Raw genomic sequence first — 13,844 nt, 5'->3', positions numbered from 1 at the left:
GAATCTCAAAGAGTGATAAGGGAAAGGGGGAGGGCAGCAAAAATCCTTGGAATGGCAAGTAACTAGTGTGGAGATACACTAGGTAATTCCAAACCACTAGCCAGGGATCTCTACCTCTTAACAACAAACTCTTAGAAGCATCAGAAAAACACCTTAACAAATTCAGCTGCTGAGATTCTCATGCAAATGAATAGCAAGTATTCTCCTAGGTGATGGGTATAGGGAGGTTTCTTGTACTAGCCTCTCCACTTTGGTGTATGTTTGAAATGTTTCATTAAAAGTAAGTATTATGGGCTGGGGTTGTGGCTTAGTGGTAGAATGCTTGCCTTGCACACGTGAAGCCCTGGGTTCGATCCTCAGCAACACATAGAAATAAATAAATACGGGGGCTGGGGATGTGGCTCAAGCGGTAGCGCGCTCGCCTGGCATGCGTGCGGCCCGGGTTCGATCCTCAGCACCACATACAAACAAAGATGTTGTGTCCGCCAAATACTAAAAAATAAATATTAAAATTATAAAAAAAGAGAAATAAATAAATAAATATAAAGATATTAAACAAAAAGTAAGTATTATTCCAAGCCAGGCACAGCTGTGTACACCCCTGTAATCCCTGCGGCTTGGGAGGCTGAGGCAGGAGGATCACAAGTTCAAAGCCAGCCTCAGCAAAGGCAAGGAGCTAAGCAACTCAGTGAGACCCTGTCACTATATAAAATACAAAATAGGGCTAGGGATGTGGCTCAGTGGTCGAGTGCCCTTGAGTTCAATCCCTGGTACCTCCCCCCTCCAAAAAAAGTATGTATTCTTTAATCAAATGAGGCTTATCCTAGAAAAGCATGACTGTTTCAACATTTAAAAATGAATGTAATGTGTCATATTAACAACTAAAAAAATACATGATCCTATCTAAATTCAGAAAAAGCACTTGACAAAATTCAAAATCCATGATACAATTGCCTATGTAGAAAATTCCAATGAATCTACAAAAAGACTAATAGATTTAACAAGTCAGTTTAGCAAGGTTGCAAGATACAAACTCAACATACAAAAATTATTGAACTTCTTCTATAAGCTCATCATGAACAACTCAATTTGAAATTGAAATTTAAGAAACAATACCATTTACAATAGCATTCAAAAACATACAATACTTAAATATAAATCTAACAAAATAAGTACATGAATTACATAGAAAACTACAGATCCCTGATAAAAGAAATCAAAGAATATCTAAATAAATGGAAATTAAACCATATGCATAGACTGGAAAATTCCATATTGTTAAGATGTTAACTCTATCCAAATGAAACTATAGGATGAACAAAATCCCAATAAAAATTCCAGCAGACATTTGTGTAGAAACTTATAAACTGATTCTAAAATTTATATGGAAAGGAAAAGAAACTAAAATAGCCAAGACAATTTTGGAAAAAAAATAAAAGAAAAAGTTAAGGAATCATAACATAAGTGACTTTAACACTTATTATAAAGCAGATTTTTGTATTTAGTTAGCTCAGCCATAGAAACAACTTTTCTTTACCTCATCAAAGGTGAAAAAAACTTTTTCCTAATCGAATTAACTTGTACATATGGTTGGGCATAAGTGGTTAATTTTGTTTATGAATATAGATGTTCAGTTTTTCCAGCACTATTTCTTAAAAAGTTTATTCTTCCTTCACTGAATCGCCTTTGTAATTCTGTTGAATATCAATTGACCATGTTTATTGGTTTACTTCTGTACATTCAGCTGGGCATGGTGGTGTAAGCCTGTAATCTCAGCAGTGGCTGGGAGACTGAGGCAGAAAAGCCATGAGTTCAAGGCTACTCTGGCCAACAGAATGAGAACCTGCCTCAAGAAATAATCATCTTATTTCTGCACACCCTATTCAGTTCCATTAATTTATGTATCTGTCCCTTGGCCAGTATCACACAGTTTTGATGATTGTTGCTAGCACTTTGGGTTCTTCTGTTTAGGAGATGCCACCAAACCATTTTGCTGCTTGTATGTATGTGGTACTGGGGATTGAACCCAATGACAATCTCCCACTGAACTACATCTTCAGTCCTTTGTATTTTTTGAGACAGGTCTTGCTAAGTTGCCCAAATTGGCCTCAAACTTCTGATTCTCTTGCCTCAGCCTCCCAAGTCACTGGAATTACAGGCATGCACCACCACACTGGGCTCTTATTTCTTTATAAGATTTATATTAATATTTCATGTAAGTTGTATAAAATTAGAATATCCATATAAAGATGCTTGTATTATTATTATTAAGTAAGATTCTAAAATAAATTATAGCAAGAAATGTGTTAAAATGGTATTACCAGCTGGGCGCAATGGCACACACCAGTAATCCCAGTGGCTTGGGAGGCTAAGGCAGGAGGATCTCGAGTTCAAAGCCAGCCTCAGCAACTTGGCAAGGCCCTAAGCAACTCAGTGAGACTTTGTCTCTAAATAAAATATATAAAGGGGCTAGTGGGGCTGAGGTTATGGCTCAGGGGTAGAGTGCTTGTCTCACACATGTGAGGTACTGGGTTCGATCCTCAGCACCACATAAAGATAAATAAATAAAATATTTTGTCCTTCAATAACTAATATACACCAAAAAAATGAATAAAATAAAAGTCTATATTTCTCTTTTAATTTCTTTTTTAACATGATATACACTTGTAATAAAAATAAATGCTATAGCAAAGATCTCTTTGCTTTATAGTGTGGCAAGCAGCAGTATAAAGCAATGAAAGTATCACATAGAATCTTATTCACAAATATTCAACTGTTGCTGTAGTGACAAAGCAGCCATAAACAACACATACACAGACAAATGAGTATAGTTACATTCTAATAAAACTTTACTTACTGACAAAGTTGAATTTTATATAATTTTCATGTACATAAAAAATTAAAAAGATGTTTGTTTGTTTGTTTTTGTACTGGGGATTGAACCCAGGACTGCTTAACCATTGAGCCACATCCCCAGCCCTTTCTATTTTTAATTTTGAGACAGGGTCTCTCTAAGTTGCTTAGGGCCTTGATAAATTGCTAAAACTGGCCTTGAAGTACCTCAGCCTCCAGAGTCACTGGGATTACAGGAGTGAGCCACCACTCCCAGCTCAAAAGAAGATACTCAAGATAATCAATCACAGGCAGGCTGGGTTTGTGGCTCAGTGGTAGAGCACTCGCCTAGCATGTGTGAGGCCCTGGGTTCAATACTCAGCACCACATAAAAAAATAAATAAATAAAGGCATTGCATCCAACTACAACTAAAAATAAATAAATATTTTTTAAAAAGATAATCACAGGCAACTCATGCAGTCTTCAGAAAGTTCTTTTATAACCTAAACTGTGTCTTCAAACCATAGTACACTTAGAATGTTCTTGATGCTCAAAATGTAAAATAGCAATGTATTCTTCCTTGGGCACACCATATAAGGTATACCAGTCATTTTCTAGACATTTTCCTATCGATTTTAATTGCAAAAAAATCACTGTCACCATATAAAAGATTAAAAGAAAAAAGGAGCTGAAGATAGCTCGGTGACAGAGTGCTGCTTGCCTAGCATGTACAAGACCCTAGGCTTAATCCTCAGCACCAAAAAGAAGAATAAAGAGAGAAAGAAAACCCCCTAAGCCATACTATGAAAACATATATTTTAGTTCAGTATGACATTAAGAGTAATAAAAAGTATAAGTATGTAAATATTTATATACTTATAAAATATAAATCTATAAATATATAACCACAGTAATGCTAAGATTCCATGTTCCAACGTTTTTAAAATTTTTCTTTTTCTTCCTTCATTTTTGGTTTGTTTTTACTTTGAAATGGGCTCTCTCTATGTTGCACAGGATGGTCTGGAACTCCTGGACTCAAGCAATTCTCCTGCCTCAGCCTCTGATGTCCTCAGCCTCCCAAGGAGCTCTTGCCACCACACTTAGCTTCTCCTTTTTCTTTTTAATGAGGAATTAATGGAATTAACAATACTTATTTGGCTTCGGTGTTAGAAGTGTAGTAGTCTTTATTGCCAAATGTCAGTGTGTGTGTCTGCTTCTATCCCAGTGTTAGAAGTAATTTCCTAACACGATTATAGTCAATTGCATTTATTTTACTTCATTCATTTTAAACAGTAATTTTTTTTTTCATTTGCAGTACTGGGGATTGAATCCAGGAATGTTCTACCACTGAGCTATATTCCCTGCCTTTTTAAAAAATTTGATTCTCTGGGCTGGTGCTGTAGCTCATTGGTAGAGTGCCCGCCTCGCACGTATGGGGCACTGGGTTCAATTCTCAGCACCACATAAAAATAAATAAAGATATTGTGTCCAACTACAACTAAAAATATATATTTTAAAAAATTTGATTCTCCTTCCTTAGCCTCCTTAGTTTCTGGGATTACAGGTATGTGCCATCACACCCAGCAAGAGTAACTTACTTTTTAATAATAATAATATTATTATTTTGGCACTGGGGATTAAACCCAGGAGTACTTTACCACTGAGCAATACCCCCAGCCCTTTTTATTTTTAATTTTGAGACAAGGTCTTGCCAAATTGCTGAGGCTGGCCTTGAACTTGTAATCCTCCTACCTCAGCCTCTGGAGTTTCTGGGATTACAGGCATATGTACGCCACCACACCCAGCAAGAGTAACTTACTTTAATGTGATGTACACCATTCACTTTTCCAATCTGCTGTTCAATGGTCCAAACACAGGAATTGCATGTCATTCCTTCAATAGAGATGGTAACAGAATTCACACCCATACTTGGATCCATTTTTGATTTCTTCTTTACATTCCTGTTGAAAATAAGAAACTCATAATTTCAATTATGGAAATAATCTTTGCTCAATTTTTCTCCCATGTCCCCAATTGAAAATCTGTCAGTAATAAAACATAGTCAACATTCTTTTCTACTTTCTTAGGTAAATATTTTCGTTGCCTCCAATAAGACAATGGAATACTATTTCTATGGCCAAGTTAACTAAAAACAAAAATGCACGATATTCAAATAAAAGTAACTAGCCTTTATAGATTGCTTTCCTGATTTCTAAACATTTTTCCACACACAATCTCATTTAATATTGGAAGTGGACAGAATGAAAAGCTAATCAAAAAATGTCAGAAGTCCTTAAAATGGCAAATAAGTTCCTACATGAGTTCCAATTCTTGGCAACCTCAAATTAACCTCTCTGACCTCTTCTCCTACCACTTGCCAAACCTTTCTCTTGTGTCAGTCATAGTTGTTGTCATACCTGGATGACTACCACCTTATTCCCTTAGTTTCAGATTTTCTCTTAGATATCTGCTTAGCTAACTTCCTTATCTCCTTCAAGTGTCTTTGATCTAATCTAACCTAAACTTCTTTCTTTCCCCCCCTTTTTTTTTTTTTTGGAACTGGGGATTGAACTCAGGGATACTTTACCACTGAGCCACATCCCCAGCCCCTTTTTTTTTTAAGTTTGAGACAGAGTCTTCCTAAACTGCTAGGGCCTCCCTAAATTGCTGAAGCTGGCCTTGAACTTACTATCTTCCTGCTACAGCCTTCTGAGTCATGAAGAATCCCACCTAGCTAATCTAACCTTCTTATTGAACCCTATGTTGACCACTTTATTAAAATTGCAACCTACATTCTTTCCACACATACATAACTTGATTCTCCTTACCTCTGCTTTATTTTTTATTTTTCTCATAGAACTTACCACCTTCTAATATATTCCATAATTTGCTTATTTACTCTGTTTATTGTCTGTCTTCCTGTGGTAGTTTGAAAAAATGTTAGTAAGCCAGGTGCAGTGGCACATGCCTATAATCCAGCAACTCAGCAAGTTTGAGGCCAACCTCAGCAATTTGGGGAGGCCTTCAACAACTTAGTGAGACCCTGCCTCAAAATAGAAAATAAAAAGGGCTGGGGCAGTGGTAAAGCACCCCTAGGTTAAATCCCCTGTACCAAGAAAAAAAACTAATAAATTCTTTGTCACTCCTTCCTCCACGACTTTGCATGCACACTTTGTGTGCCCTGAACTTAGCAACCTGCTTCTAGTGAACAGACTATGATAAAAGTGCCAATGTGTGATTTACAAGATTAGGTCATAAAATGCATTGAGGAGGATTCCTCCTGGCCTTCTCTCTTGAATCACCCAATTCAGGGAAAGCCATTTGCATGTATGAGGACATGCAAGCAGCTTTTTATTGGGAAGTTCATATGGTAAGGAACTGAGGCCTTATTTCAATGACCGGGAAAAACCTGAGAACTCCAGACAAGAGAGAATGGTCTTAGAAACTGCTCCTTCAGCCAGGCAAGATGGCACACACCTGTAATTTCAGGTATGAAAAGAGGCTGAGGCAGGAGGATCACAAGTTTAGGACAGCCTGGGCAACTTAGTGAGACCCTGTCTCAAAATTTTAAAATAGTAAAAAGTTCTAGGGACGTAGCTTAATTGTAAAGTACCCTGGGTCCAATCTCCAAACAAACAAAGAACAACAATAACGACACAAAAAAACCTCCTGCTCCTTCAGACCTAAATTAAGCCTTTAGATGACTATAGCCCCAATCAATATATTGACTACAATTTCATGAAAGACCTTGAAACAGAACCATTCAGCTAAGCTGCTCCCAAATTCCTGGCCCATAGAAACTATAAGATAATAAATGTCTCTGATGTTAAATCAGTAAAATTAGGAGTAATGTATTACATGGCAAAAATTATCAAATACACTTCCCAATAGAATGAAAACTCCATGAAGTTAGGATTCAGTTTTTCACTGATATTAGGTTGAACCACATTAACTTATCATGGCTGCATGTCAAAAATACTCAAATATTGGCAATTTCATATAAATCAACCTGATATATCCCATGGAAACAGTGATTTTCTCTGGTGAGAGGCATTAAATTGTTAGGGGATAAGGTTGAGAAAAAAGAATTTTCAATATATAACCTTTTGTACCTTTCATTCCAAATGGTAAAACAATGGCTTCAGTTTTGCTAAGGTCAGAGAAGGCTTTAACAGAAACTACTTTTGAACCATGTTTTCTGCTATTTAAAAAGCAAGATGATTAATGGATTCTTGTCCAACTTACTTTTGTGGAGCTCTGAACAACACAACAATCGAGTCCAGTGTATTTTGTTACAGCAGCCTGAAATTTTATATAAATGTGTATACATTTTATACATATGTGTATACATTCTCTTTAAAATTTGAGATGTAATTTACAAGCTAAAAAAATCTATCCTTTTAGGTATTACACTTCAGTAGTTTTTGTATATTCACAAGAATGTGCAACTATAATGACTATGTAATTGCAGAACATTATTTTACCCCCAAAAGAAACCCCACGCCCATCAGCAGTTGCTTCCTATTCCCCTCTTCTCTCAGCTGCTGGTAAATGCTAATTTACTTTCTACCTCTAAGGTTTTGCCCATACTGGTCATTCCATTTAAATAAATTCATTCAATATGTGTTCTTTTATGTCTAGATTCATTCACTTAACATGTTTTCAAAGTTCATTGAAAAGTTGAAAGTACCAGTACTTGATTCTTTTCAGAGTCCTGATACTGTTCATTGAAGCATGAAAGATTTTAGTTTTCCTAAAGTCTGATTTATTTGTGTATATGGTGGAGTCACTGGGGGACAAACCCAGGGCCTCGTAGCATGCTAAGCAAGTGTTCTATCACTGAGCTACATCCCCAAACCCCAACTTACATTCTTTTATATATGGATGTCCAATTCTTCCAGCACCATTTTAAAATGGCTTTACTAAGAAATAGTTCATATATAATTCATATATTTCAAGTTTAGAATTCAATAGTTGTTAGTATATGTGTAGATATGCGCAACCATCACCACAGTCAATTTCAGAACATTTTCATCACTTCAAAAAAAACTCTATACCCTTTACTATCACTTTCTGTGTCCTAAACCCACTACCCTCAGTCCTAGGCAACCACTACCTTCTGTCAACATAGATTCCTCTTCTTGGCTATTTCATATGAATGGGATAATATAAAACGTGGTCTTATGTGACTGGCTTCTTTAGCATTTTTTCAACGTTCATCTATGTTGTAGCATGTATCAATACATTATTCCTTTTTATGGTTGAATAATATTCCATTGTTTGTATATACTATATTTTGTTCATCCACTTTTCAGCTGCTGAACATTTGGGTTGTTTCTATTTTGGTCTATTATGAATAATTATGCCATAAACATTCTTGTACAAATTTTTGTATTTTCATTTCCCTCAAGAAATACCTAGGAGTAGACTTGCTATGTCTTATAATAACTCTGTGTAACTAAGGAAAGGCAAGAGTGCTTTCCAAAGCAGCTGAATCATTTCATATTCTAACCAGCAGTGTATGAGGATTCCTATTTCTCTACCTCCTCACCAACACTCTTTATTATTTGACTTTTTTATTCTAAACATCCTAGTGGGTATGAAGCGGAATCTCGTTGTATTGTGCATTCATATTTCCTAGTCACCAGTGACGTCAAGCATTTTTCATAATCTTATTGAGTATCTATATATCACTGAAGAAATATTTCTTGGGTTTTTGGGGTGCTAGGGCTTGAATTCAGGGTCTCACACATGCTAAACACATTCTTTGCCACTAAGTTACATCCACAGCTCCCTGAAAAATGTTTATTCAAGTCCTTTACCTATATTTTAATAGTACTGCTCATTATTTCGTGTTGAGTTGCAAGAGTTCTTTTTTTGTTTATTTGTTTTTGAGGTACTGCAGATTGAAACCAATGGCACTCTACCACTGAGCTTCATTGCCAGAATTTCTTATTTTTTATATCAAGACAAGGTCTCATTAAATTAAAATCCTCCTGCCTCAGTCTCCATAGTAATTGGGATTACAGGCATGTACCACCTCACCCAACAAAATGGTTTTTGATTGTTTGTTTTGCAGTATGGGGGATCAAATCCAGGGCTTCATACTGTCTAGTCAAGCACTCTACCGCAGAGCTACAAAAGTTCTTTATATATTCTATGTTAACCCTTATCAGATATATGACTTTGAAATATTTTCTCCTATTCTGAAAGTTGGTTTTCTATTCTCTTGATAGTGTTCTGTTAAGCACAAAACTTTTCAAGTCTGAAGAATTTATCCACTTTTTCTTTTGCTGTCTACATTCTTTTTTTTTTCTTTTGACAGCACTGGGGATTAAACCAAGGACCTTTGTGCATGCTAGGCAAGTGTTCCACCACTGAGCTATATCTCCAGCCCTCCATTCATTTCTGAAACACAAATATCTTACAAAAGTTAGAAGAAAAATTCATCCCTAGACCCACCACTATTGGTCTGAAATTTCAACCAGCACTACTTCTAGAACAATTATTATTTATAATATTACCTGATCTAAAATAGTATCATAGTTATTGAAGGATATGAAAAATAACCCCCAAGTTAAAAAGGGGAATAACAATCCCCAGGGAGAAAGGAGGACAGTGTGACCTGGGGTAATGGGGACAGCACTGGGCTCTGGACATTCATTCTCCCTTTCCCAGCAACAATGGGTTTTGAATTTTTGCAACTGTTTCCTGATTTGTGCCTTGAAGTTGCATAACTATTCCTTGTGACTGCCCATCTGATGCATTTTACAAATCATTCAAATCTTGTTATGAATCAAATCTCATTTATTATGAATCAAAACTCACTCAAACTTATTAATCAAATCTCACTCAAACCATATAACAAAAAAATCAGACCCCTCCTGTGATCAGTTGGCATTTTCTCTCCTGAAAATGTGCCAATCTGCTGCTTAATAAAAAAAAAAAATCATGCTGATTCATTGAGGTCTGTTTCCTGTTTTGGTCATTTTTGCTTTCAGTTATTAGTCTATTTATATTATTTGCTTTTATAGTTATGGCTATAGCTATTCCAAATACTTACCAATTCAGGTATGTTCACTAATTCTTCTTAAGAAACTAGTGTTAAAGTGTTACCTGTTTTTACACAAAGATTTACATTATTTATTCAATATAAATATATTTTGTCTACTTTTTGGTTCTAGTGTTTTTCTCATGGAAAAAAGTCATAACCTTTAATGAGTCACACTGACAAAGATTTTTACCTTTTAGTAATCTATGACTTGCAAATAATCTATATATAAAAATAAGCTATCATCACTCTGAGAAACTCCATCTTCCTTCCTCTAGCCAGAACAGCTGCTATTACTATTGTTCTCTAGAACAAATCTGAATCTTTACTTTTTAATTTTTTGGTACCAGGGTTAGAACCCAGGGGCACTTAAGCACTGAGCCACATCCCAGTCCTTTTTATATTTTATTTAGAGACAGGTTCTCACTAAGTTGCCTAGGGTCTTGCTATATTGCTGAAGCCGGACTTTAAATTGTAATCTTCTCTTAGGAAGATGGCGGCGAGGGGAGTGCATTGCCCCCGTGTGCTGCTTCACTGTGTGGGAGTATGACAAGTCAGGACGGCTAAAGGCTATCTTGTTAGGAATTTCCAGCAATAGTGGGGTGCTCCGGAACCTGGAGGAAGGATTTCCATCCCACGAGGATCGGCTACGGGGACTCAAATGTGAGAGGTTTGTCGCACGGAGGGTAACACTGCTTATTCAGCAAATCGCCCCGCGGCTAGAGTCTGCAGCGCGCGCTGGGAAACGAGGAGATAGCGACGCAGGGATACAGCGCTGCAGTTTCTGCCAGCCATGCAAGCACCGTACTCAGGGCTGAATTCTGGGTTCGAGACGGGGGAAGGAAGCGGTCCATCTCGGTTCTCCACACCGGTCAGACCACAGAGGAGGCCAGCAGCCACCATGTTGGAAATCTGACGTCACCATCCCTGTTTTCAACTGACCGCAGCTCATTCAGCCATAGAACAGGTAATTTCAGGCTGCCATTCGCCTGCAGCTTGCAGACAGATTGCTAGGGTTCAGTGCCTGGGTGCTTCTTAGAACCTGATCTTATCAGAGCGAACACCGAGCGCGGGGCGGCCGAGTTCCGGCTCCCGGAACCGCCCTGGCCCAGGGCTGCGGAGCCTGCGGAGGCTGCTTCTTGGACCCTGCTCCTATCAGAGCATACACCAAGCACTAAGCGGCCGAATTCCGGCTCCCGGAACTGAGCCCGCGGGGACTGCTTCTTGGAGCCTACTCTTATAGGAGCTTACACCGAGCACGGAGCGGCCGAGTTCCGGCTCCCGGAACTTCCCTGGCCCGGGGCTAGGAGCCCGCGGAAACTGCGTCTCGGTCCAGGTCCTGCTGAGGGCCGGTCAGGACTCACCCGTTGCTTTGGTTGCCCGGCAAGGGGAAAGAAATGCTGCCATTCGCATAGGATACCAACATGGCAGAGATCTGATGTCATCAGAAAGCGGCGGAGGAGAGAACTTCATCAATACCAGCGGCGACATAAACAGTTGGTCTCCTGGTAGGGGGGGTGAGGCACAGACACCCGAGTCTCCTCAATTTGTCGTCGAGCCAGAGGGGAGGAGCCGGGCCGCCGCCAGCGCCCGGAGCAGGCCCAGCGGGTCACCAGCGTGGTGACCGCGTGACCCCAATTGGAGAGGGGGCGGAGCGGAGCCGCCACCCGCACCCGCAAGGTGGGCAGACCCGCGACCCAGTGGTACATGGGCATGGTAGGAGGGGCAGGGCAGAGCCGCCGTTCGCGCTTGCAAGGTAAACAGACCTGTGACAGCCTGGCGGGTCAGGCCCAGTGGCCTGCCAGTGTGGTACACACGTCACCCCAACTGGAGTAGGGGCAGAGCAGATCCTTCTCCCACGCCCGGATCAGGCCCTGCCGGTGTGGTGGCCACGTGACCCCAATTGGAGTGGGGGGCGGAGCGGAACCACCACCCCTGCCCGCAGGGTGAGCAGACCTGTGACCAACCTGCAGATCAGGCCCAGGGGTCCGCAGGCGTGGTAGGAGGGGCAGGGCAGATCCGCCGCCCGCGCCTCCAAGGTAGGCAGACCTGCAACAGACCGGCGGATCAGGCCCAGGAGCCTGCCGGCGTGGTACACACACCACCCTAATTGGAGTAGGGGCAGAGCAGGGTCGCCGCCCGTGCTAGGAACAGGCCCAGCGTCCTGCAGGCGGGGTAGTCACGACACCCCAATTGGAGTAGGGGCAGAGCAGAGACGCCACCCGTGCCCGAAAGGTGGGCAGATCTGCAACCGACCAGCGGGACAGGCCCAGTGGCCTGCCGGTACGACAGACACGTAACCCCATTTGGAGTAGGGGCAGAGTAGAGCCGCCGCCCGCGCCTGCAGGGTAGGAAAACCTGCAACTGACAGGCGGATCAGGCCCGGTAGCTTGCCGGCGTGGTACACTCGTCACCCCAACTGGAGTAGGGGCAGAACAGAGCCGCCGCCAGCGCCCAGAACAGGCCCAGTGACCTGCCGGCGTGGTAGCCATGACACCCCAATTGGAATAAGGAGAGAGCAGAGCCGCCGCCCGTGCCTGCAGGAAAGATATGCAAGCATTATGAAAAGACAAGGAAAGAAAGGACCACAAGCAATGCAGGTCAACGCAACTTTAGAAGAGGTAACAGCTGCAGCAGATGGAATGTCAGATAAAGAATTCAGGATATACATGCTTCAGATGATCTGGAGTATCAAGGAAGACATTAAACAGCAAAATCAGACAATGAAAGATCACTTCCACAATGAATTACGCAAACAAATCCAGGAAGCAAAGGATCAACTATACAGGGAGATACAGGTTATAAAAAACAAACAAACAGAAATCCTAGAAATGCAGGAAGCAATAAACCAACTTAAAAACTCAATGGAGAATACTACCAGCAGAGTAGAACACTTAGAAGATAGAACATCAGACAATGAAGACAAAGTATTTCAACTGGAAAAGAACATAGACAGCTCAGCAAGACTGTTAACAAACCATGAGCAGAACATCCAAGAAATATGGGATAACATTAAGAGACCAAACTTAAGAGTCATTGGGATACAGGAAGGTACAGAGCTCCAAACCAAAGGAATGAGCAGTCTATTCAATGAAATAATACGAGAAAACTTCCCAGACTTGAAGAATGAGACAGAATCCCAAATCCTAGAAGCCTACAGGACGCCGAATGTGCAAAATCATAAGAGATCCACACCTAGACACATTATAATGAAGATGCCCAACATACAGAATAAGGAGAGAATTTTAAAAGCTACAAGAGAAAGGAAGCAGATTACATTTAGGGGTAAGCCAATCAGGATAACAGCTGATCTTTCAACACAGACTCTGAAAGCTAGAAGATCCTGGAATAACATATTTCAAACACTGAAAGAAAATGGGTTCCAACAAAGAATTGTGTATCCAGCGAAATTAAGCTTCAGGATGGAAGATGAAATTAAAACCTTCCACGATAAACAAAAGTTTAAAGAATTCGCAGCTAGAAAACCATCTCTTCAAAACATCCTCGCCAAAGCATTCCAGGAAGAGGAAATAGAAAATAACAATGAAAACCAACAGTGGGAGGTAGGACAGTAAAGGGGGGGAAAATAATCAAAGAGGAAAACAAACCATGTTTAGTAACAGAAATAAACAAATATGGCTGGAAGAACAACCCATATCTCAATAATAACCCTAAATGTTAATGGCTTAAACTCACCAATTAAGAGACACAGGCTAGTAGAATGGATCACAAAACAAGACCCAACAATATGCTGCCTACAGGAGACGCATTTGATAGGAAAAGACATACATAGGCTGAAGGTGAAAGGTTGGGAAAAACCATATCACTCATATGGACTTCGGAAACAAGCAGGAGTGTCCATACTCATATCAAATAAAATAGATTTCAAGCCAAAGTTAATCAAAAGGGATAAAGAGGGACACTACATACTGCTTAAGGGAACCATACACCAACAAGACA

At 40.1% G+C, this 13,844-nt stretch overlaps 1 protein-coding gene across 4 annotated transcripts in view; it reads right to left on the bottom strand.

The window, feature by feature from the left end:
- Positions 1 to 13,844, bottom strand: part of Atp7a (ATPase copper transporting alpha) — a 148,070-nt gene that overhangs the window by 58,371 nt on the left and 75,855 nt on the right. For all 4 annotated transcript variants that reach the window (XM_058584912.1, XM_046462140.2, XM_058584911.1 and 1 more), the window contains one exon: positions 4,653 to 4,794. In XM_058584912.1, coding sequence (XP_058440895.1) covers positions 4,653 to 4,772 — 120 coding nt within the window. In that variant the 5' untranslated portion in view covers positions 4,773 to 4,794. The remainder of the gene's footprint in view (positions 1 to 4,652; positions 4,795 to 13,844) is intronic.

Source organism: Marmota monax, unplaced genomic scaffold (genome assembly GCF_021218885.2).
Source record: "Marmota monax isolate L192 unplaced genomic scaffold, Marmota_monax_Labrador192_F-V1.1 WCK01_AAM20220418_F8-fsc00192, whole genome shotgun sequence".
Lineage (NCBI taxonomy): Eukaryota > Metazoa > Chordata > Mammalia > Rodentia > Sciuridae > Marmota > Marmota monax.
This window is presented reverse-complemented; position numbering and strand designations above follow the sequence as displayed.